This window comes from Nyctereutes procyonoides, unplaced genomic scaffold (assembly GCF_905146905.1).
Source record: "Nyctereutes procyonoides isolate TBG_1078 unplaced genomic scaffold, NYPRO_anot_genome, whole genome shotgun sequence".
NCBI classification, from domain to species: Eukaryota; Metazoa; Chordata; class Mammalia; order Carnivora; family Canidae; genus Nyctereutes; species Nyctereutes procyonoides.
The window spans coordinates 3,419,449-3,446,368 of record NW_026575118.1 but is presented as its reverse complement, the minus strand read 5'-3'; the positions used below and the strand labels follow the sequence as shown (position 1 = coordinate 3,446,368).

At 34.3% G+C, this 26,920-nt stretch overlaps 1 protein-coding gene across 4 annotated transcripts in view; it reads right to left on the bottom strand.

The window, feature by feature from the left end:
- Positions 1-26,920, bottom strand: part of EXOC6 (exocyst complex component 6) — a 205,465-nt gene that overhangs the window by 137,038 nt on the left and 41,507 nt on the right. For all 4 annotated transcript variants that reach the window (XM_055334426.1, XM_055334428.1, XM_055334429.1 and 1 more), the window contains exons 6-8: positions 16,336-16,540; positions 8,869-9,021; positions 6,966-7,034 (exon numbers count right to left, since the gene is read on the bottom strand). In XM_055334426.1, the coding sequence (XP_055190401.1) occupies positions 6,966-7,034; positions 8,869-9,021; positions 16,336-16,540 (427 nt within the window). The remainder of the gene's footprint in view (positions 1-6,965; positions 7,035-8,868; positions 9,022-16,335; positions 16,541-26,920) is intronic.

Genomic DNA, 26,920 nt, shown 5'->3' with positions numbered 1-26,920 from the left:
CATGATCTCAGGGTTATAAGATAGAGCCCTGTATTGGGCTCCCCTCAGTGGGGAGCCTGCTTCTCTCCCTCTCCCTCTGCTCCTCCCCCCACTCATGCACATGCTCTCTCTCTAAATAAAATAAAAAATAAAATCTTTTTAAAAAAGAAGTATGGGATGCCTGGGTGGCTCAGCAGTTGAGCATCTGCCTTTGGCTCAGGGTGTGATCCTGGAGTTCTGGGATCGAGTTCTATATCAGACTCCTGCAGGGAGCCTGCCTGCTTCTGCCTCTCTCTCTCTCTCTCTCTGTCTCTCATGAGTAAATAAATGTATCTTTAAAGAAATAAAAATAAAAATTTAAAAAGAGGAAGTAAAGGTATGTCATGTCTGATATTAGATTATAAAGGACATTATGGCTTCCATTTCAGCCTCCCTCAGATCACTCATTTTGGGGAAGCTAGCTGCCATGTCATGAGGATTATCAGTCAGCCTTGTAGACAGCCTATGTGGCAAGGAATTGAGGCCTTCTGCCAACAGTCATAACAGAAGCAAATACCCCAAGCCCTATCAAGTTACACATGACTACAGCCCTCATTGACACCTTGATGGAACCTCATGAGAGACCTCAGCCAGAATTACCCAGTTAAGCCACTTCCAGACAACTGACCCTATGAAATAATAAATGCAATAGTAGATAACTAACATAATACCTCAGGTAGCTTTTCTAGAAACAGACCCAAGTGATACAATAAGAAAGTCTTCAAAAGGGAGACTGTTCAAGAATTGAGGAAAGTACAAGAGAGAGTGCAGTGCCCAATTCAGGCAAAAAAAGTCTTCAAGAAGACAGGCTTCAGCCTGATCTCACAGTAAAACTCTAAACGATAAGTTATATTGCAGAGGGATGGGGGTGGGGGGTGTTCTTTTTCCTTTTTTTTTTTAAGGGGAGAAACATGTTCTTTTATTGATGCAAGTACATCCAGTCACACCAACAACTGACATCCTATGTCATGATACAACTCTGTACTCAGAGTTCATTTCAAAGTATCAAATATCATGGTTATGGTATGCATCAAATAGGGAAAAAAGGGAGCAAATGCAGGCATGGTATCAGGTAGATACTAGGACTGATGGCACAATGACGGTGAAAGCTCCTTAACCGATATAAAGAAAATGTTCTAACACTGTATTCCAAATATATAATGTAAAGTTTTAAACCTTTATCTCAACTATAAAAACAAAACAATATGTACTATCTAGAACATCTGAAAAGTGCAAAAACACTACAATACAAAGATCCATGCTCCCCCAGGACGGAAGACTCTGAGGCACTTCCTCCAGCTGTTATGAAAGAGATCCAAGGGCATCTGGGCAGAGTGCCAAAAGTAAGAGAAAGGAGGCCGAGGTTCCCAGACAGATCACTTTTAGGAAAAAGCAGAGGATCTACATATTCTATCCTTAAAAATTGTAAGCCAGGACCCTTGGAAAGTCTTTAAAATCCCTGAAATCCCTAGGATAACAATACTCACACTACCTTCAGGATCCCTTATTTTAAGAAAAATGGTCTCTGAACACATAAAATTTAAATATAGCCAGCTAAGGAAATTCACATAACTAATAATAATAATTCACATAACTAATAAAAAAAGAACCTTTTTTCCCCACAATATACGTATTTTCCTTTCATGGAACAGATATTTGATCAAACACATCTTGGGAAATTATACCTTAAGGACTTTGGACATAGAGTTCTTTGGCTAAAACGGACTTAAAATCAAAAGATCTAGTCCTTAGGGTGCTTGGGTGGCTCATTCAGTTGAGCATCTGACTCTCGATTTTGGCTCAGGTCATGATCTCAGCATTGTAAGATCAAGCCCCATATTAGTCTCTGTGCTAGGCTTGGTGCCTGCTTAGGATTCTGTCTCTCCCCTTCCCTCTATCCCACTACTCCTCTTTCTTCTTCTACCTCTCTAAATAAGAAAAAAAGCATAAAACATGACCTAGTCCTTCAAATACTATATATTAATGAAACCCTCCTACAATAATCCTTTTATCATTACCTGAGTGATACTATATACTGAGTCCTATGCTAAAGCACTTTATTATTTTTATTTACTTTAATACCCAACATAGCTTTATAAATTGTTAAGTCATATTTTGCAAATAAGAAAATCAACCGAGAAAAGTAATTTGCCCAGTTACTAGTAGAAAATAGCTTAAATGAAATAACAAATGTAAGTAATTAAATAGGGATGCCTCGGTGGCTCAGCGGTTTAGTGTCTGCCTTTGGCTCAGGGCATGATCCTGAAGTCCTGGGATCGAGTCCCAAATCTGGCTTCCTGAATGGAGCCTGCTTCTCCCTTGCCTATGTCTCTGCCTCTCTCTTTCTCTTTCTCTCTCTGTATCGCTCATGAATAAATAAATTAAATCTTTAAAGAAAAAAGAAAGTAATTATAATAATAATAATAAGGAAACAGATTTAACAAATTTTGGTCATTTTACTTTTACAATTTTAGGTCATATATACCAACCAGAAGTTTTCACGCTAATGAAAGTTTATTTACACATACAGTACAGTAAAACCTCACACAGTAAGAAAGGAAAAAAAGTCCTGCCTGCATTAATGAAAACTGACATATTTTAAAATTCAGCTTCCTTAAATTTATAAATTCTGTATATTATAAAGATACAAAAAATCTACAGAGAACTAAAGTTACTGAAAATTATAAACCAACAGTTAATTTCAGTAACATAAATTCTGAAAGTAATTATTTATTTTGAGTATTTAAGTATTTGAATCACATTATTTCTGAATACTCACAAAGGCTGACTGGAGTCTAAAACCTTCTATCATTCTATTGGTTCTCTACCACTGACTTTTAATTCTTTTGATCATTTAATTATGCTTGTTTCTTTAATTTTAAACCATAAACAAAGAAACAAAATTTAATACCTAATGTATCATTCTCAAGGAAGCCACACTGAAACCTCATATAATATCTGTTGGCTCAATACTTTTTTGCATCAGGTATAAAGATCTATTCTTTCGCAAAGAGCTTAGTGCCTATTGATATAAAATATCAGGATAAAGATAAATAAAACAATTTTATTAAAAATTGAGTGTGGTGTTAAAGAGCCAGCTACTAATTTAGCAAAACTTTATGAAATATCAAATGCAATGAAAAGCACTAGGGAAAGAACAATAAACAACACTCATAGGGCCACTATCTTTGTGGATCATATGGATGTAGAAGAAGGATAATACAAAGTAACAGAAGTGCCTCTGGGCACTCTGCAGTTCACTGGGCCCATAAAGGACAGAAAAATTAATCATTATCAAGCCAAAAAGCATTCTTCTCCGCCAAATCCAAAAACCTATAGGAAAACATCTAATTTGAAAGGAGATTTTAAAAGAATCAAACCACACAAGCCACTTTAACAAATGAGATAATTAAGGACTTCATCTTGATTAGAAGCCAGTATGATCTAGTTTAGAAACAAAACAAAGCAAAAAAAAAAAAAAAATTGAGATCAGACAACTGGAAGCCAATTTTTCTTTTTTCTTTTTTTTTTTTAAAGATTTTTATTTATTTATTCATGAGAGACACAGAGAAAGAAAGACAGAGAGAGAGAGAGAGAGTCAGAGACACAGGCAGAGGGAGAAGCAGGCTCCATGCAGGGAGCCTGACGTGGGACTCCATACCAGGTCTCCAGGATCACACCCTGGGCTGAAGGCGGCGCTAAACCACTAAGCTACCTGGGCTGCCCAGGAAGCCAATTTTTCAATGTTACTACATATAGCAGTGTAATCTTGATGGATCCCACCCTCTATTTGCCTCAGGTATAAATGCAGTTAAATGTATATACTACTACCTGATGTTATAAAAGATAAAATGCTAAATCTGAGAAGAATCCGAGCAGTTAAATTACTTTATAACCATACACATTTGAAGAATTATTTCATCATAGAACAGACTACAAGCATTATTGTTTTTATTCAATAGTACAATTTATTATAGCTTTAAAAAGAAAACAATTTTTACATTATTCAATAAGGCTCAATACACTTGAAACATCATTAATTTGTAAAACAGTAAGTTCACATTGATATTGTGCTTATTGTTTTTACTCAGCTCATGAGTATAGAGCTGTCTTTTAATAGGGGGCTAAAAGAAAAGATGTTAACTAATGAAGATAATTCTATTTGCTCTAATTAACATAATTACCATTTTTTTCAATTATTTCTATTTCTTTTTTTAAAGACTTTATTTATTTGAGAGAGAGAGAGAGAGTGCGCGCATAAGCAGGTAGAGAGGCAGACAGAATGACAGGGAGAAGCAGGCTCTAAGCAAAAGCCCGATGCAGGGCTCAATCCTAGGACCCCAGAATCATGACGCAAGCCAAAGGCAGATGGCTCAACTGACTGACCCACCCAGGTGCCCCATCAATTATTTCAATTTCAAATTAATCCAATTTCAGTGAATATCCAAACCTCAAAATGCCTTAAATATAAATGCCTTCCATAGACATTTTCTAAGTGCTGAAAGAAAAAGACCAAAAACTCTGTATCTAGCAAAACTACTCTTAAAATGCAAAGAAGAAATTAAGTCATTCCCAGATAAACAAAAACTGAGAGAATTTGATGCTAGTTGACCTTCCCTAAAAGAAATACTAAAGTTAGTCCTTCAGGCAAAAATAAAAGGACACTAGGTAGTAACTCTAATTCACGTGAAGAAATAGGGTACCAGTTAAGGTGATATAGAGGTAAATACAAAGACAGTATAATTTGTAACTCCAGTCTTCTGATTTAGAAAACAATTCCATAAAGAAACAATTATATCATGCTTTATAATATATAAAGATGTATTAAGTATCTCAATAATTACAGCAAGGAGGAGAATTAATACAAACCAGATTGTTTTAAGGTAGAATGTCCAGGGCAAACACTAAAAAATACTCTATATATTATGTGTGTGTACATATATGTTAACTATTATATATTTATTTATAAATTTTGCATGTTTGTATTACATATTTATATATAACATATATCTATATATTTATGTTTCTAATATATATTACATATATATTAAATGACAAGAGAATTAAATTGGTTCATGAGAAAGTGTCTATTTAATGCAAAAGAAGACAGTAATGGAGGAATACAAAAAAGATATAAGTAATATTAAAGCAAATGGTAGGCATAAATCTGGTCATATCAGTAATTACATTAAATGTAAAAGAACTAAACAAAAGGTAGAAATTGGCTGACTGGATTTTTAAAAATCCATCTATATGCTATCCTACAAGAGATGCACTTTATATTTAAAAACACAGATACTGAAAGTAAAAGGATGGAAAAACATACCAGGCCAACAGTAACCAAAAGAGAGTTAGAGTAGTTACATAAATATCAGTCAAAACAGACTGTAAGCCAAAAAAATACACAAAGAATGACATTTTATAATGAAAAAAGGCTAGTCCATCATGAAGATATAATAATTATAAACATATATTCATCTAAAAACAAAGCCTCAAAAATATATGAATCAAAACTGGCAAAACTAAAGGAAAAAAATTCAACAGTTATAGTTGACTTCAGTATTACCACTTTCAATAACAGATAGAAGATCAATAAGGAACCAAAGACTTGAATAACAATATTAAATCAACTGGACCTAATAGGTGTCTACTGAACATACCACCCAACAACAGCCAAATACACATTCTTCTCAAGTGCACATGGAACATTCTCTAAGATAAACCATATGTTAGGCCATAAAACAAGCCTCCGTAAATTTAAAAGGACTGAAGTCATACAAAATATGATCTCTGACCACAGTAAGATTAAATTTGGAATTAGTAACAGAGAAACTTTTGGGAAATTCACAAACATATGGAAATTAAACAACACACCCCTAAATACCTGTGGATTAAAGAACAAATAACAATAAATTAGAAAATATTTTAAGATGAATGGAAACAAAAACAACACACCAAACAAAACTCATGGAATGCTGCTAAAGCAGTGGTTAGAAGGAAATTTATAGCTATAAATGTCTGTATTAAAAAAGAAGAAAGATCTCAATCAATGACCTTAACTTCCAACTTTGTGAAAAAAGCCTAAGACACAAAAGACCATATTTACTATGATTCTATTTATATGAAATATCCAGAACAGGCAAATCCATAGAGAAAGAAAGTAAATGAGTGGTTGCCAAGGACTAGAGGTAGGGGACATTGAGGAGTGATTGTTAATTGGTAAAAGGTTTCCTTCTTCAGGGTAGCCCTGGTGGCCCAGCGGTTTAGCGCGTCTTCAGCCTGGGGTGTGATCCTGGAGACCCAGGATTGAGTTCCACGTCAGGCTCCCTGCATGGAGCCTGCTTCTCCCTCTGCCTGTGTCTGCCTCTCTCTCTCTCTCTCTCTCTCTCTCTCTGTGTCTGTCATGAATAAATAAATAAAATCTTTAAAGAAAAAAAGGTTTCCTTCTTCAGAAATGGAATGTTCTGGCATTAACTGTAATAGTTGCACATCCTCATAAATATGCTAAAACCACTGAAGTGTATACATTAAAAGGGTAAATTTTTTGGTATATTAATTATATCAAAATAATGTTATTTTTTAAAGAATTGTTTAATCAAAAATGCAATGTAAAAAGAGTAAACAAATGTAGAAGCAATATATTTAAAAGCAACTGTGATACAACACAGTGCATATGCAAGAAGAATAAAATGGAAGTATACTATTATAAGTATACTATTGTATAAGGTTCTCATAATAAAGATGAAGTGATGTATCACTTAAAAGCAGACTATGATAACTTAAAAGAGTAAGTGCCTTACTCACAGAGGATATTTAAAATATTTATGTTCACTGAGCTTATGGTCAACCTTTAGAAAAGCAGCCCTAGAATGCATACATGTCTTTTTTATTATACAAATACTTATGTGGATATACAGACACAAAATACATATACGAAAGATACTCACCAAAACAGAATAAATGTGCAAACATCGGTAAACAGGGGAAAAATCAACCAGATCCTGAACAGTTAAGATCTGAAAAATAAAACCACATTTTAAAAATTATCAAAGTTGGGATGCCTAGGTGGCTCAGCTGGTTAAGTATCTGACCCTATTTTAGCTCAAGTCATACTCTCAAGGTCATGGGATTGAATCCCACAACGGGCTCCACAATGGGCATGGAGCCTGCTTAAGATTCCTTCTCTCCCTCTCCCTCTCCCTCTCCCCACCCACTCTCCACCTACATTCACTCTCTATCAAAAAAGATCCTCCCTTTCCCTCTGCCCCTCCCCACTCTCAAAATAAATTTTTAAATAATAAAAAAAATAAAAATTATCAAACTACTGGCTTACTGTTGGGTAATATAAGTTAAAGACAGACACGGAATCATGGACTTCATGTTATATTTATCAACTATAAAAACATTACAGTATAAACACAATGCCTTTGTAATTATTTTGGTATTTGTTCAATAGTTCATTCTTATGTATTTATCATCATTGTTGAGTGTTTTAAATTATAAGGTCATTAAAGGACAGAGACTTGTCTTCAACATGCTTGGGAGAAGAGAACAGAGATTCTTTGAATACTGATTAAAAAAAGAATAAAAAAGTAAATTTCAAAAACATTTATTTTCCAGAGACTAACCAGAACACGCTAATTCCATATTAAGAAGACATTATAGGGATGCCTGGGTGGCGTAGCGGTTGAGCGTCTGCCTTCGGCCCAGGGCGTGATCCTGGAGTCCCAGGATCGAGTCTCACATTGGGCTCCCTGCATGGAGCCTGCTTCTCCCTCTGCCTGTGTTGTGTCTCTGCCTCTCTCTCTGTGTCTCTCATGAATAAATAAAATCTTTAAAAAACAAACAAACAAAAAGACATTATACTGTCTAAGGCAGTTCATTTGTCTATATCCCGTACAATATCAGACATCCACTGCATATGCACACATACACACATTCACATATACACATGTGTGCATATACACACACAAGAAATACATATAGTCTCACTCATCCTCAGGCATATAGTAGAAACATACATACTCAAAGGAAAAGGTAAAAAGTCAGGTGACAGAGACTTTGTGTAGAGAGTAAAAGAAGCAAGAAAGATTAGGATTAAATCTGGAGGGCAGCCCAGGTGGTTTAGCGGTTTAGCGCCACCTTCAGCCCAGGGCGTGAACCTGGAGACCCCAGATCCAGTCCCATGTCAGGCTCCCTGCATGGAGCCTGCTTCTCCCTCTACCTGTGTTTCTGCCTCTCTTTCTCTGTGTCTCTCATTAATAAAATCTTTTTTAAAAATTATTTTTAAAAAAGGAATAAATCTGGATACCAAAGATGAAAGAAAGTGAATACTTAAGGATAATTTCAAGTTTTCTAGACTTAAGACTTTTTTAAGATTAAAAAACTTTAATCACATTTGAACCATTTTTGCAATATCTCAATACTAACTGGGGGAAAAAAGACAGGCTTTCCAGAATTAGTCTAAACAGCAAAGCCAAGCCCATCATGAAATTAAATGTTTGCCACAGATAATTAAAATGAGTGATCACTACAAAAAAATCATTACATTTACAATATTACTGTTAATATGGCAGAATACCTAGGATCAACTATCTATGGCTTATTTAATATAATCTAGAATATATCCTGTTTACCTCTCAATTATGCAGTCTAATATTTCATATGACACACTGCTCTAATAGCTCATCACAAATTGATCTATATAAATTCAATTTGCACATGGGAACACTGAGAGTCACACAGACATACATGACAACTCAAAAGAAAAAAATTCATGAAAAAAAAAAGAAGGTTAGAAGAAAAAGAGTGAGGGAGAGAGAGAGGGAAAAAGGAAGGAACTCCCATCACCTCCTCTTCATTCTCATCCTCTTCCTCAAATCCTTGTTTCAATTCAATTTCTTTCCTTTCTTCTGGAATTCTATCATTTATGTACATATTCTTCCCAAATTTTACATTATTTTGCTTCTGCAGAGCAACAATGAAGGTTTTCTGCTGCTGTGCCTATTTTGGAAAAAGGAAAACTTCAGATTATAAAATTTATTCTGGTATAAAATTGGCTCAAGAATTTCATATTTTCCTATCTTTCTAATGCCTTTGGGTGTAGGATCTGGAATGATGTCTCATTTTTTATTTATGCTTTCACTCTTCTTTCTGAACAGTTGTGCCAGGGCTTATCAGTATTATTTGAAAAAAGACTAAGAATCAACTTTCAGCGTTGTTGATCCTCCCTAACGTATTTTTTTTCTATTATATTGATTTCTACTCTTGATTATCTTCTTCCATTCTTTTTTAAATTTCATTTTACTGTGGTAAGTACACTTAACATGAGATCTAGTCTCATGTTTTATGTATATGTATTATTACATAATTAACATATACTAATATTAATATATTAATAATATATCATTGGTGACTGAGGTACAATGTTGTACAGCAGACCTCTAGAGCTTTTTCATCTTGCTTAACTGAAACTTTATGCCTACTGATTAGTAATTCATTTCCCTTTTTCCCAGTCCCTGGCAACCACTATTCCACTCTTTGATTCTATGAACTGGACTATTTTAGATACCTCATAGTTTCCTTTTAAGGACTGAATAATATACTACACCACTGTATGTATATATACTGCACTTTCTTAATCCATTCATCTGTCAATGTACATCTGTGCTGTTTCTACATCTGTGTTGTTTTGCACTGTTAATTCTATAAATATGTAAGCCCCACAAAATGTTTTGTTTTTTATAGCCATGTAATATATGCAATTTTACCCAAAATAGTTGCCCTATTTGCTACATCTCTGAATTTCTGAGATAATTTTGTCTGAAAATAATAATTCCTTTATGTAGGCCTGCTAGAAATAAATTCTCTAGGTTCCTATCTGAAAAAATATCTTCATTTCACCTCCATTTTTTTTTAAAATAAACTCTAACCCCCAACATGAGGCTCAAACTCACAAACCCAAGAGATCAAGAGTCACATGTTCTACCAATTGAACCAGCCAGGCACTCCCATTTCACCTCCATTTCTAAAAGATATTTTTGGTAGGTAAACAATTCTAGGTTGACAGATAAGGTTTATCTACAGTTCAGATATTATCAGCTATCTTTTGGCTTCCATTAATTTTGCTGAGACATCAGCTAAATATTAGTATTATTACTATTCTTTTGAAGGCAATAAATTTTTCCCTCTGGTTGCTTTTAAGATAATTTTTCTTCTTTTCCTTATTTTTCTAACATTTTATTATCATATGCCTAAATATGGGGTTTTTGTATTTCTCCTGCTTCAAATTCAATGAACTTTTTGAAACGATAGCTTTAAGATCTGCTATATTTATGTCCATCTCTTTCTTCTTCCTCTGGGGCTATAATTACATATGTTAAATCTTCCTATCTTATCTATATGTCCTTAAACTCTTTACTTTCCATCCTCTTGTCTCTTTGAGCCTCAATTTGGATATTTTCCTCTGACCTAACTTCTGGCTCATTAATTCTCTTGTCAGCTATGTCTAACATGTTCTGTCAACCACACACTGAGTTCTTAATTTGTAACGTATTTTCAGTTCTAGAATTTACAGATGGTTTGCTTTATGGTTTCCAATGATCTGCCAAAATTCTCAAGCATGTCTTATAATTCCTTGACTATGCAAATTTTAAAGTCCATATCTAATAGTTCCATTACTTAGACTTTGTTTCCTATCCTAGAGTTAGCTTTATGTCAATTACCAAACAGTATACTCCTCTTCATTTCAATAAGTCAAGTCAAATAAGGATCCAATTATTTTAATGACCTTTGGTTGGAATATTGTCACTTTTTAAAAATAATCACTAATTCTTTTTTAAGTGAAAAACCAGCCACATAAAATTTAAAATACCAGAAAAATTAAAAAAGAAATGACACATGTATGAATGTACATAAAATATCCTGCCTTAACTTCAATGGAGTAACAGTAATGAAAAAATGTTTAATTTTCTGAAGCTCTGAAGTTACACTGGATCATTTACTTTCTGAGTTGGCATATATGTGTTGGTAGAAGGGACTGGTTCCCTCTCTGGCTAAAATCCCAATTCTATGAAATGTCCACTAACCTCACAGAAGGAACTACAGTTATCAAGCTGTCCAAATTAACTCTGTTAATGGCTTTCTGTTTCCAGAGTACAAATCATTTTTTAAAAGCACTGCTTCCAAATTTGTTATGTAGAAAACTAATATTTCATAGTATCTATATCTTGAAAAAAAGGTTCTATGCTCAAATTATTTTTATTTTTTTAAGATTTTATTTATTTATTTATTCATGAGAGAGAGAGAGAGAAGCAGAGACGCAGGCAGAGGGAGAAGCAGGCTCCATGCAGGGAGCCTGAAGGTGGGACTGAATCCTGGGACTCTAGGATCATGCCCTGGACCAAAGGCAGGTGCTAAACCGCCAAGCCACCCAGGGATCCCCTGCTCAAATAATTTAAATAAGCATCCTATATTGTATCCCCTTTCTAGATTTATAATTCAGAACTACAGAAATATACTTAACTTTAACCCAGACTTATTTGACCATTTAGTCTCCTACTTTCTCCTAAAGGATATTATTAAAATGTATACTAGAAAATATAATATGGAAAATATGAACTGAGACCATGAATTTTAGTTTTTAAACATCTGACTACTCATAGTGGATTCATCTCTCACATTAAAAAAAGGTTTAAAAAAAAAAGCCTGTTTTTTTAGTTTAAAAAATCCTCCCTGGAGAAGCTAAAACTCAGCTCTAAGATCCTTCAAAAAAATGACTTTTTTTGTCACTCATTTTAGGCATGGTACTAGATCCCAGAAAGGTAAAAAATAAATGGGACATAATCCCTCACTTAAAAAACTCCCTGTCTAGGAGCACCTGGGTGGCTCAGTTGATTAAGCATCTGCCTTTGGTCCGGTCATGATCTTGAGGTCCTGGGATAGAGCCCCGCATCACATCAGGCTTCCTGCTCAGTGGAGAGTCTGCTTCTCCCTCTCTCTCTGCTCCTCCCTTCTGCTCATGCTTGCTCTCACATGCTCTCTCTCTCTCAAATAAATAATCTTTAAAAAAAAAAGACCTCACTGTCTAGTTAGGATACAAAATAAATAATTATAATATAGTGTGAAAAGTATAAGGGATATATACACCAAGGAGAAAGTGACCATCTTTTGCTAGCAGAAGTAGGACAAAGGAAGGCAGATTCCAAAGACAAGGTGATGCTTAAGCGAGCCTATTTTGGGGGAAAAAGGCAGGAATTCTTCAGACATGAAATTTGGGGAAATGGAAAGCATTCTACGTAGAGGAAACAAATTGTACGTTCAGAAATTTTAAGAGATCCAATACTGTTATATCACAAGAAGAAGGAATATCAGGAGGTGAGGCTTTTGTTTCATACTGAAGAATTTAGATTTAGGTAAAGGGTCACTGGGAATCACTGAAGAGAAAGTAGTCATATCTGCATTTTAGAATAATAAGCAAAAGGAGAAAAGACTAGAGATAAGGGAATAGTTAATTTGATGTAACAACAGTCCAGGTATGTAGAAAGGAGGACACAGAATCTACAGATATTAAGAAGCAGAATTGACAGTTACCAAGTAGGACTTAGAAACAAATTACATAAAGAATATAAATACTCCTGAAAAGTCTAAAGTACTCCCCAGTTTCTGGCTTATGACAGTAAGACATATTACAATGTGATATAAGAAATATAGGAAAAATCAATTTTTTAAGAATATAGTGAGTTTACTTTTAGAAATGCTAGGTTTGATGTGCCTACAGGATATTCAAGTGAATATATAACAAGTAAATCCACAAATAGGACAAAAGATAATGGAATTAAGGCATGATTAGGGGCGCCTGGGTGGCTCAGTCAGTTAAGTATCTGCCTTCGGCTCAGGTCATGATCCCAGGTCCTGGGATAGAGTTCCACATGGGCTCCCTGCACTGTGGGGAGCCTGCTTGTCCCTCTCCCTCCTCAGCTCCTGCTCACCCTCCCCACCCCACCCTCCCGCCCCCCACCCCCCAGCAAATAAATTTAAAAAAAAAAGACATGAATAGGAAAGGTTTCTGCAATGAAAGGTCTCTTTAAGTTGCAGAGGTAGGGGGCTTGATTCTTTTTACAAGAAAGTAATGGAAGTAAACTAGGAAGAGTATATTCCCTTTCAGCAGGAAATTCTCATAAACCTCAAATCCCAGGGCCCATGACTTGGTGGACTGCCTAGGCAGAAGGTACAAAACTGGTTATGAAAAACAGGTCAGTGAGGATAAGTTTAATAATGAAACTTAGACTGAAAAAAAAAAAGAAACTTAGACTGTATAATAGAACATGAATTTTAAACTATAATTTACACATGTGCTGAAAAAAACCTTACCAAGTGATTGTGTTTTTTATTCTCATGGCATACAGAGAACTCCTTGTCCAGACTTAGGTACTTTTTCAAGTACCAAAAGCATTGTGATGGTGAAGACGAGAATTTAATGTTGCAGAACTCTCTAGTGCAGAAAAAAACCTCACTAATCAGAAGCAATCAGGCAGAAACACTTAGTATCCTGAGAAGAAATGGGAGGTGCTACAAAAAGAATCAGAAGCTCCCCTAATTCTCATTTTATTATAAAATGCATGTTCTATTTGTATCTTGAAGTGTCAACAATGGAGGAGAAAGATGATTACTTCAGAGAAAAGCTATGAAATCCCACACTTTATTCTACCTTAAAAGTGAGGTAATATCCAATCTTTTAGTTCTACTTTCCTAGGGCTTTCCTAACCTATGTAGTTCTCTGGGATAATGACAGTCTCTAGATTCAGAATCTCTGGATTCTTCTGAACTCTGGCTTCAAATCTCATTCTCTTACACTTAACTTAGCCTTTATCTTTTCCAGATTACTACTCTGAAATTCCAACTTTAACCTGCTGGTCAATACTTTTACTGTTTCTTTTCCTATGCTCCTCCCCACAACTAACCATATTTCCATCATTCCAATGGTAGGGAAAATGGCCTCAGGCCTAGCTTCCAAAAAAAGACAGGAAATAAATTTGGCTTAAATTCTCTTTTGTAGCTTCTGTTTATTTACAGCAAATAAATGCATTTTTTTTAATCAACCAAGTATTCAATCTGAACAAAAGATACTATCAAAAATAATTTGAAGATCAGATCTGCTACAGTCCATCCACTGATAAGCAGCAATTAACAGGAAATTCTTAAAACTTTTAAAAACATTATTGTACAAGTCCTACATTATTACATGTTTTGATTTATTATTAAAGTGATCCTGATAAAGAATTTTCAAAATCTATACATCCTCAAAGTAAACAATTTACTAAACAAATTTATTACATCTCTTAAATTAACATAGACCACTGTGCAAAGCTGAAACAATAGGAATATAAGAGATTATCTGGTTTATACAGAATTCTTTAAAAAGATAAAGTAGGGAGGAAGTTCTTATACTGAATTTTAATTTTCTCTGTTGTGACAACAGTCTGATACAGATACATTTCTTTAATTACAAAATCAAATCAAATCAGGTCAAATCTTCTCAGAAAGCCCTGGCCAGAGAAGGAAGAGAAGGTTATGCCTGCGGCACACTCTCTGGCTGTGTGCTCAGGTCCCAACCAGCACACATCCCTCTGCCCACCTCGCCAAACCTGAAGCTTCTCCTCTAAAATAGGTTCTGATACTTGAGAAAAGAAAACTAAGGGTTAGAAAGCATGCTGAACACTGTTTTATTTCTATGACACTGTGATTATTGGGAATTTTAACTCAGAAATTTTAAGTTATAATCATTTTAAAACTTTTTATTACTGAAAACTTCAAATATAAACAGATTAATATAACAAACTCTCAAGTACTCATCGCCTACCTTCAGCAATTAATACTTACACATTGTTTCATCTATCTACCTTTACCTACTCACTTCACACACACACACACACACACACACACACTCCAATTATTTTTTTACAATTGAGGTCAGATTTATATACATTGAAATGTACAGATCTTAACTGTATAATTTTGTCAACTGTACAATTTTTATCATGAGACAGAACATTTCTATCTCCTCAGAAAGTCCTTTTGTGTCCCTTCTCAGGCAATCACCCCACCTAAGGGTAACCACTGCTCTATTTTTTTCACTTTAATTAGTTTTGCCTGCTGTAGAACTACAATATAAATGGAGTCATACAATCTGTGCTTTTTTGTGTGTCCAGCTTCTGTAGCTCAGCATAATGCCTGAGATTAATATTTTTGTACATACCAATAATTTCATTCCTTTTTATTGCTAAGTAATATTCCATTGTATTTTTATATAGCACAATTTGTGTATACATCCCCCTTTTGATGTCCATTTGGGCTGTTTCCAGTTTTGGGCTAACTAAACAAAGCTGCTATGAACATTACAAGGACACGTGTTCTTCATTTCTAATGGGAATTATCTAGGAGAAGAACTGCTGATTCAAAAGGAAGGTACGTTAATTTTATAACTGCCAAATCTTGGGACACCTGAGTGGCTCAGCAATTGAGTGTCTGCCTTCAGCTCAGGGCGTGATCCTGGTCCGGGGATCGACTTCCACCTCGGGCTCCCTGCAGGGAGAGAGCCTGCTTCTCCTTCTGCCTATGTCTCTGCCTCTCTTTCTGTGTCTCTCATGAATGAATGAATAAAATCTTAAAAAGAAAGTAATAACTGCCAAATCTTGTCCACTGCCTTGTCTTTTTATTACTGAGCTATAGAAGTTGCCAATTCAAAGATAATACTTTTAAAAAGAGCAATTTAGAACCTTAAGGTAAAAGGAATATCGTTTGCCCCTGTGGCTGCCATTCAGCTAATTTTTTTTTTTAAGATTTTATTTATCCATTCATGAGAGACACAGAAAGAGAGAGGCAGAGACACAGGCAGAAGAAGAAGCAGGCTCCATACAGGGAGCCCGACATGGGACTCAATCCTGGGTCTCCAGGATCAGGCTCTGGGCTGAAGGTGGCGCTAAATCGCTGAGCCACCCAGGCTGCCTATTCAGCTAATTTTATACCAAATTTGACTGCTGGCAAAAGTTAATGTAATACCACATACATGGGAAGATTCCCAAGAGACAAACAGGCTGGTGAGTCAATAGGCTGACCTTACTTAAATATGGAAGAGCTACAGACCAAAAGAAAATGATGACTAAATCCATTCAAAACAAAATTCAGGAAAGATATGAAAAGGATAAAACTAAACAAAAATAAGCATTTTATATAACTAAAAACAAGTAAACTCTGGGTATATTCTATAATTTAGACTACTGAATAACATCAAATTAAAATTTTCCTTTTTAAGCTCACCTGTTTCATTGCTGTTTCACCTATTTTGTCAGAGTGTTTTCGAATGCTTTCCAAAAAGTCTTTGAGATCAGACATGGAGATTTCTTTAATATCCTCACGGAGTTTAGGAAGATTTTCTATCATTAGCTGACAAAAGCGGTATTGACTAACTCGGGGAAAATATACATTCTCTAACTGTTCCATAGTTTTTAGAGCAGAATAATACCTGTGAAAAGTTAAGAAAAAAACTCTATAAAAAGCTATTACATTAATTTTCAAGTTAAAATATTTAATCAAACACTCCAATCAAAAAGGACACATAGTTAAAAAATAAGTAAAATTAACATTTATTTCTACTTACTAACCACAAACTATAAAACCACATAAACAAGTTTGCAGACTGAAAATTCATGACTTACACTAGCATACAGTTTCCTTATTTCATTTCACCTAAATCTGTAACATCATAAGCATTAACATAGTCATCACAATATTTTAAATGTATATGTTGCAAAAATTTTAATTATAATATTTAGTTATTTGATATGTGCTTTCATATCTCTCTGATCCACAGATCATCACATCAAAAAAGTACAGATTTAATTCAAGTTAAAATAAAATGTATTTTAAGGACTTTTTTTGAAAATTTTACACTATTTAAAGCACTTAGAAATAATATTAAATATCACAAAACCAAGTGAAAAGCCACAGAGTGATTTATTTTCAACTCAACAAATACATACTGAATGACATAATGGGTTACAGTAATTAGTAAAATATAGTAAAATTATCCAACATGAAACAAAAAGAGAAAAGGAGGAGTTCTTAGAAATTATGGATAACATTAAATGATCTAACATACATGTAACTAGAGTTTCCAAAAGAAAAGAGAGAGAGAAAATAATAATAAATATATGAAGAGATAAGAGCCCCAAATTTTTCAAAACTGATGAAAGTTACCAACCCACAGATTTAAAATAAGCTAAATAAACCCCCAAGCAATATAACTACAAAGAAAACCATACTTAAGCACATCACAGTCAAACTTACAAAAGCAAAATACATAGAGTAAATCTTAAAGGTAGCCAAAGGAAAAAAGATCTAATTGCAAATCTTGTAACACCAATGAGAATGACAGCTGAGCTTCTGAACAGAAACAATGGAGAGCAGAAAATGAAAGAAAAAAATACAAACCCATAATATTTAAATTGTTAAGGGAAGGGGACCCTCTGAAAAAACAGAATTCCCTATCCGATAAAACTACTGTTCAGAAATAGACATTTAAAAAACACATTTCCAGATAGACAAGAAAATTTCCTTCAGCAGACAGATATGTACTACAATTAATACTAAACAAAATTTATCATGTTAAAGGCAATTATGCCACTAGGATCCCTGGATCTGCAAAAAGAAAAAAAGAACAGAAAAGTTTAAGTGGATAAGTATAAAAGAATCTGTTTTAATTATGGTTAATATATTTGTGTGTGCATGTGTAGGTTACAAGTGAATTATAATAAAAACACAACAAACAGTATGGGAATAAATACAATTGTTCTAACTTTCTTATATTGCTGATAAAATAACATTATTTGTAGGTCAACTGTGATGAGCTAAACATGAATACTATGCTCTCGGTAATCATTAAAAAGTTAAAGAAAGATGTATACCTAGTAAGTGAATAGAGATAAATATACATAAACTAAAAAAAAAAAAAAACCTCAACCATGAAAAGGAAAGAAAGAAATGTATCAAATAGAAGATACTTGAAAAGTCAATCATAATAATAATTACATAAATATAAATGGTCTAGCAGTACTTGGGTGACTCAGTTGAGGATCTGGCTCCTGGTTTTAGCTCTGGTCATAATCTCACATTCCTGGGATCAAGCCCCAGGTGGGCTCTGCACTCAGGGAGGATTCTGCTTGTGATTCTCTCTCTCCTCCTGTTTCTCTCTCTCTCTCTCTCTCTCTCTCACTCCCTGCTCCACCCCCCTCACTCTCTCTCTAAAATAAATAAATAAATATTTTTTAAAAATTAAAAAAAAAAGTCTAAAACGCCATGTACAAAGTAGAGATTGCCCACTGGATGAAAAAAAGTAAGACCTAACTATATACTATTGATAAGAAACACTTTAAATGTAAGGAGTAGGATTAAAAGTAAAAGGATGTCAAAAATATACCATGACACATCTAGTATAAGCATGCTAGAATAACTAAAATGATTACATCAATATCACACAAAGTTGATTTCAGGACATAGAATATTACCAAAGATACAAAAGGACATTTCATGTGACACAAGAGTTAATCAATGAGAATATAAAACAATCATAAATATGAATGCATCTAATAACAGAGCTTTGAAATACATAAAGGAAAATCTAAAGAACTAAAGGGAAAATAGACGAACCACAATAGTTGAAAACTCAACACCCCTCTCTTATCCCTGATAGAACTGGCCAACAAAAAAACACTACGGAAAAAGAAAACCTCACTGCTCTCACATTAACATGATCTAACTGGTATTTCTAGAATGCTAAAGCCACAACTGTAAAATACATAGTCTCATCAAGTACATATGAAATATCCACCAAGACAGATGATATGCTAGGTCACTAAGCAATCTCAATAAATGTTAAAGGTTTGAAATTATACAAAGTATGTTCACTCACCCAATAGTATCAAACTGGAAATTAATAATAAAGATGATAATATATCCTTAAAATCCCCTCCAAATGTTTGAAGCTTAAACTTGTAAATAAACCAAAAGTTCAAAAAAGGGAAAATAAGGATTGCCTGGGCAGCACAGTCAGTTGGGTGTCTGACTCTTGATTTCAGCTCAGGTCATGATCTCAGGGTGTGGGATCAAACCCCACATCAGGCTCTGAGCTCAGTGTAGAGTCTACTTATCCTTCTCCCTCTGCTCCTACCTCCACTCTTGCACTCTCTTTCTCTCAAATAAATATGTAAAATATTTGGAAGGAAAATAAGAAAATATTTTTAAAAGATAATAATATTTTAAAACCACACCTAAAGCGCTTCTAAGAGGAAAATGTATAACTTTAAATGTTTATAACAAAAAAGAAAGGCATATGGCTGGCTCAGTTGGAAGAGCATGCAACTCAATCTTGGGGGTTATAAATTCAAGCCCGATGTTGGGTATAGAGATTACTTAAATTTTTTAAAAAGCTTAAAAATATATTGATTTTAACATTTTAGAGTGAATTGTGATATATAATATTTGGGTACATTTTACTTTTAAAAATATACATTTTCCTACCCTAGAGAAAATGTTTCAATAGAAGTTGAGTTTCATTATAGCTTTTGTTTGTCTGTTTGTTCTTTACACTGACACACTGATGTCTAGGAAATTATAGTCATTTGGAGGGGATTATAGGCATTTTAACCTAAAATTCACTTATCTCATAGCATATTTACTATACAAATCATTTCAATGAGTGAAAAGTTTTAAAAAGGCATAAAATCAGTTCTAAACTTCTAACATTATGAAAACAGAAAAAGAATTAAACCCCAAGTACAGCAATGGAAATAATAAAAATAAAAATAGAAACAAAAGAATAAACAAACTCAGATATTAGATTTTTTAAAATATCCATAAAATTGATAAGCTTCATGTCATATAAATCATCAATTACTAATATTGGTAATGACAATGATGAACATTACTACAGATCCTATAGACATTAAAAGGATGACAGGACAATACTATAAATAAGTTTATGCCAATAAATTCAACAACTCAGATAAAGTGGTCAAAGTTCTTGACAAAACATATGAAAACTGACTCAAGAAGAAATAAAGTCTTAATAGCTCGACATCTGTTAAAGTAATGAGATTCATTCAAAATTTTGCTAGAAGACAGCTCACTGGCCTTATTTCAAACTGGTTATCTTTTTCTTTCTCTGTTGGTATTTTTCTGTGATCCACACTCTGAGAATCTGGAAGGGCTCCTGAAGCTAAATTCATGGAAGAGTGGTGGACTTCCTGGACTCCCAGATATCTTTTTATCTCTGAAGCTAGTATACAATCACCTTTCCGTGCTCCTACCAAGCTCCAACAGTAGCTTCTGCTTTCAATAAACTGTGACAGTCTCTATTTGTTTCTCTATTAGAGATAATTCTGGGGTACCAGATTGCCCTACAACCTCATTTCTCCAATGGATCTAAAAGCGTTTTTAAATTTTGTTTAGCCCTCTTCTTGTTGTAAAGACAGGAGTAATTACTTCAAAGTTCTTTACTGTCAGACCAGAAACCAGAAGTTCCTTATTTTTATTATTTTTTTTCCTTTTTATTAATTTGTAAACGGTCTTTTTATATTATGGTTATGAACCCTGTCAGAAAAAAAAATCTTGCAAATGTTTTCTCCTAGTCTGTGGCTTGCCTATCAATTTTCTTAAAAGTGTCTTTTGATGAATAAAATTTTTTATTAAAGGTCCAATTTCTAATTTTGTATAGTAGCTTTTTTGTGATCCTTTTAAAAATATCTTTGCTTACCCCAGGTAATGTGAAAATATCCTCATATATTTTCTTACAGAAGTTCTACAATTCTGGTTGGAGAAGAAACATAAGACCCAACTATATGTTGTATAAAAGGAACCACTAAAACCACTATTTATATTTTAAATATAAAAACACAAAGGGATTAAAGTAAGGGGATGGAGAAAGATATACTATGCTAACACTAATCAAAAGAAAGCTGGAGTAGCTATATTAATTTCAGATACAGCAGACTTCAGAGCAAGGAAGGTTATGAGAAATAAAGAGAAGCATTATATAATGATAAAATGATTAATCTCTGAAAAGACATAACAATCCTTAATGTGTATGTCCCTAATAACAGTGTCAAAATATGTAAGGCAAATTTGATAGAACAGCAAGGAAAAGAGATAAATTCACTAACATGGTTGAAGACTTCAAAACTCCTCTAACAGTAACTGACAGATCCAGCAGGCATAAATTCAGTTAAGAATATGGTCAAACTGGAGAGCACCATCAATCAACTGTATTTAACTGACATTAACAGAATATTCCATCCAACAACAGAATATATATTCTTCTCAACCTCACAAAGAACATTCAACAATATAGACCATATTCTGGGCTATAAAATACACCTTAACAAATTTAAAAGAATAAAAATCGGGCAGCCCGGGTGGCTCAGCGGTTTAGCGCCTGCCTTCATCCCAGGGCGTGACCCTGGAGACCCCAGATCAAGTCCCACGTCGGGCTCCCTGCATGGAGCCTGCTTCTCCCTCCGCCTGTGCCTCTGCCTCTCTCTCTGTCTCCTCTCTGTGTATTCTCATGAATAAATAATAAAATCTTTTAAAAAGAAAAAAGAATAAAAATCATACAGAACTAACATTATACTTGATGGTGAGAACCACAGTGTTTTTCTCCATGAGATCAGAAACAGGCAAGGATGTTTCTCCTTATCACTCTGATTTAACTATCATACTGATATTCATTGCTAATCCATTACTACAAGAAAAAGTGCTTGCTTCGGCAGCACATACACTAAAAAAAAACATTAAGACAAGAAAAGGAAATAAAAGGTAATCATACTGGGAAGAAAGAAAGAAAAAGTCTTGTCTACAGATGACATGATTATCTATGTAGAAAATCCCAAAGCATCAGCAAAAAAATTCCCAGAACTAGTAAGTGATTATAGCAAGGTTGAAGAATATCAGGTTAACATACCAAAGTCAACTGCTTTTCTGTAAACCAGAAAAGAACAACTGGAATTTGAAATTAAAAACACAATACCATTTACTTTAGCATCAAAAAATGAATTATGTGGAACGCCTGGGTTGCTCAGCGGTTGAACATCTGCCTTCAGCTCAGGGTGTGATGCCGCAGTCCAGGGATGGAGTCCCACATCGGAGTCCCTGCAGGGAGCCTCCTTCTCCCTCTGCCTATGTCACTGCCTCTCTCTCTTTGTGTGTCTCTCATGAATAAATAAATAAACTCTTTTTTAAAAAATGAATTATGTATAAATCTAATCAAATACATACAAGATCTCTATGAAGAAAACCACAAAACTCTGATGAAAGAAACAAAGAAAATCTAAGTAAATGCAGAGATATTCCATGTTCATGAATGGATTTCACAAAAATTAATTCGTAATGGGTGACAGACATAAACATAAAACACAAAACTCTAGAAAATAACATAGAAAACTTAAGTGACCTTGGGTTTGGCAATGAGTTTTCAGAAACATCACCAAAGCATGATCTATGGAAAAAAAACTAATAAACTAGACTTTCAAAGTAATACCTTCTATCTAAAAAGACAATTAAGAGAATGAAAAAACAAGCCACAGAATGGAAGAAGATATTTTCAAAACATATATCTGATAAAGAAATAGTATATAAAATATTTTTAAAAAAACACTTAAAAGTCAGCAATAAGAAAACTACCAACCAAATTTAAAAGTGTACAAAATATCTGAACAGATATCTCACCAAAAAAAAAATACAACAGATAGCAAATAAGCATAAGAAAAAATTCTCAACATCACATGCCAATAGGGAATTGCAAATTAAAATGAGATATTATCTACATCTATTTCAATGGCTAACATCCAGAACACTGACAATACCAAATCCTGGTGAGGGTGTGGAGCAACAGAACTTTCATTCGTTATTATTGCTGAGAGTATAAAATAGTAAAGCCACTTTGGAAGACAATTTGGCTCTTTCTTATAAAACTAAAGTTTTTCTGTATGATCTAGCAACTATCGCAACCGGGTATTCACCCAAATGAATTGAAAAGTTATGTCCACACAAAAACCTATAAATGCTTACAGCTGCATTATTTATAATTGCCAGAAACTAGAAGCAATCAAGATGTTCTTCAACAGGTGAATGGATAAACTGTAGTACATCCACACAATGCAGTATTATTCATCAATAAAAAGAAATGAACTATCAAGCCACAAGAAGACATGGAAGAAGTTTATATGCATATTGCTAAATGAAAGCTAGTCTGAATATGACATATACTGTATGATTCCAACTATAGGACATTCTGAAAAAGACAGAACTATAGAAACACTAAAAAGGTCAGTGATTGGCACTGGTTGGGGAAGGTGGATGGATGGGGAAGGAGATGAAGCACAAGGGATTTTTTCAGGCAGTGAAGCTATTTTGTATGATGCTATCATGGTAAATATGACATGCATTTGTCAAAACCCACAGAACTGTACAACACAAAAGAGTGAACCCTATTGTAAACTGTGGACTTAACAACATGTCAATATTGGTTCACAAATTGTAAGAGATGTACTAGCACTCATGCAAGAAACCGTGAGGGAAAGGAAGGTATATGTGGGAACTCTGTACTTTCTGTTCAATAGGTCTCTAAACTTAAAATTATAAGCAAAGGACTTAAACAGGCATTTTACAAAAGAAAATACACAAATGACCAAACAGCAAATGAAAAGGCACTCAACATCAGTCATCAGAGAAATGCATATTGAAGCCACAATGAGGTATCATTTTACATGTGCCAAAATGGTTCTGTTCTAGTTGAAGGATGCAAGGATGGGCAGTATCTAAAATTCTCATTGCCAGTGAGAGTATAAAATGGTACAACCATTTTGGAAAATTATTTAATGGTTTCTTATAAAAGGTAGCCTACATCCACACTTAACCCAGCAATTCTACTCCTGTGCATATATTAAAGAGAAATATAAACATCTATCTACAAAAAGACCTGTCTGCTAATTTTATGACAGCCTTATTCATAATACCTCCAAACTGAAAACAACCCAAATACCTACCAGCTGGTAAACAGATAAGTAACTTCTTAGAACTGAATACTATTCAACAATGAAAAGAAACAAACAATTGGTATTTGCAATAACATAGATGAATCTCAAAACATTTGGAGTGAAAGATACTAGACAAGAAAGTCTATTATTCCATTTATATCAATTCTAAGAACATGTGATAGAAATCAGAAGGTCGTTATTGTAGAGGAGGAAGGAGGAATCAATTGGGAAGGGGCATAAAGGGGTGATAGAAATGTTCCATATCTTACTTGAGTGGTAATGACCAGAAGAGAGTATGAGAAAAGCTTTTCGAATAGAAATCATGTTCAAATCTTCATCTTGGTGGTTATAAAGGTGTATTTGCTTTTTAAAAACTCATGGAGCGGGGATCCCTGGGTCGCGCAGCGGTTTGGCGCCTGCCTTTGGCCCAGGGCGCGATCCTGGAGACCCAGGATCGAATCCCACATCGGGCTCCCGGTGCATGGAGCCTGTTTCTCCCTCTGCCTATGTCTCTGCCTCTCTCTCTGTGTGTGTGTGTGTAACTATCATAAATAAATAAAAATTAAAAAAAAATCTTTAAAAAAATAAAAATAAAAAATAAAAACTCATGGAGCTATATAATAGACTTACGATTTGTGTATTTGGGTCTAAAAAACTGCTAAGCAAATAACTTAAAAAATAAAAAACTGTATCACAGAGTAAATATTTCACAACACACTTGACAGAAAAGGGGCCAATCCCTGAAATAAGCAAAGATTGTTAAGCCTGTTTCAGACATGCTGAACTTGAGATAGTGGTGAAATATCCATGTGAAAAGAGTAAACAAGAATCAGGGATGTCAAAGCCAAGCTTGGGATTCAAGAATCAGATTTGTGAGTCATCACAATGTAAACGCAGATATTTTAACAAATATGAAGTGGTATTAACAAAAAAACTTTTTTTTTCGCATTTTACAAGTCAAACCAAATATATCTATGGGTCAATTTGATTCTATAGGTTGCTAATCTGTAATGATCACCAGGAATAACATCTGCCCATACCTTTTATTTTATTACCCCATATGGATATTTATCTTGACAAAAATATAGCAGAGCACCAGAAGTGGGGTCCTAAATATCTAGTGCGATGGCAGCCTGAATACATGCTTTAATAAAACCTTGCCTCCTTGAAACTCCCAATAAAATAACATGAAGAGATGTTTTTTTAAGTATAAGCCTACACAGATGTAGAGAAAAGGAGAACAGTAAAATTTTAGAATGCTGAAAGCTGATGGACATGTGGTACAAAAAAAAAAAAAACTCAGCAAATCTGAGAAAATTCTAAGTCAATAGTTGAGGAGACAAGCATAAACTTATTTATTCTCTAGAATCTCCAAAAATGTCAAGAATTCATAGGAATCTCACTACTTATGGAGGTGGGAATGAAAGGAAGGCTAAAGTAAGGAATATTGGTTGAAAATGTGTTTAAGAAGCAAACTTCAGTCATCTGAGCAACAATTTTTCCCCATTTTGATAAATACTAAAGAGACTAGAACAATAATCTCTGAATAGGGTGGGGACATTACTCAAGGTTGAAGGCAATAGTACTAATTTGAAAACAAGAGAATTAATAGAGCCTATGTATACTAAATGCCCTCTTGAGCAACTCAGATCCCAAAATGGTGGCAGTCAGATCTTGACCCTTAAGACAGGAAACAAGAAAAGTCTCCTCTAGGAATCTGAGCAGCCCCAAAAGAAATAACTCCAGATATTAACAGCAAAGTCTCACCAACTAAACAGCCCAGCTAGATAACCTCACACAAATTCACATTCAACAAGTCCCACCCACATACTCAGAACTCCCAATCAGCCTATTACCTCTGCTACACTTAAATATGAGTAGTTAGCCAAGGAATTACCTGACATGTGAGAAACACCCCTACCCACAAAGTCAGAGATTAAAAAAACAAAAACAACAACTGGGGTGGGGGGAACTTAGTGGAAACAAACTATATGTAAGAAGACATATAAATACATAGACTTAAAATCTCAGAGAGGTTAAGACAAAGTACTGTTAACAATGAATCGAGAACAAGTTATCCTAAACAAGAAAAGAAAAAGAAAAGAAATATTTGGAGATCAAAAAATAGTTCTTAGAAAATTAAAAATCAGAGAGCAGAAATGAAATAAAATCAGCATTATTTTTATAGATAAAAATGAAAAAACATCCGAGAAGCAGAGCAAGCAAAAGAATAAAAAATGTTAAGGAAGAAAAAAGAAAATCAGAGGACCAATCCAGAAGATTAAAGATCACTATCTCTCCTAGAATCAAGAAAACAGAAAGAAATAAATAATTCAAGAAAATCTCCTAGATTTTAAAGACATTATCAGATCAAAGCAGTTTCCAGATTAAATTCCAAATAGGTTCACCAAGTACCCAGCACAATGGAAGTAAACAGGCCCACATCAAAGCACATCATCAGGTAACTACAGACCACAGAAGAAAAGATTCTCTCTCTTGATATATGTATTTTATTTGATATATTGAAAAAAGGAAGGTCACAAACTAAAGATGAGAAATTAGAATGGCTTCAAACTTCTCAAAGGCAACCCTGGAAGGCTAGAGGGCATGAGAGAGGTGTGTGTCTAGTGCAGGGGTATAATACACCAACCCAGCAAGTAGATCTGTTTCTAAATAACATTATTAAAAGGAACTGGGGTATCTTGCAAAATGGCTATTTCTAGGTCTAGGGCCAAGACAAGTACAATGTGGGCCTGGAACATATTACTGTGTGGCAAGAAAGTACTCAAAGACAGATGAGGACACAGAAATTGGCT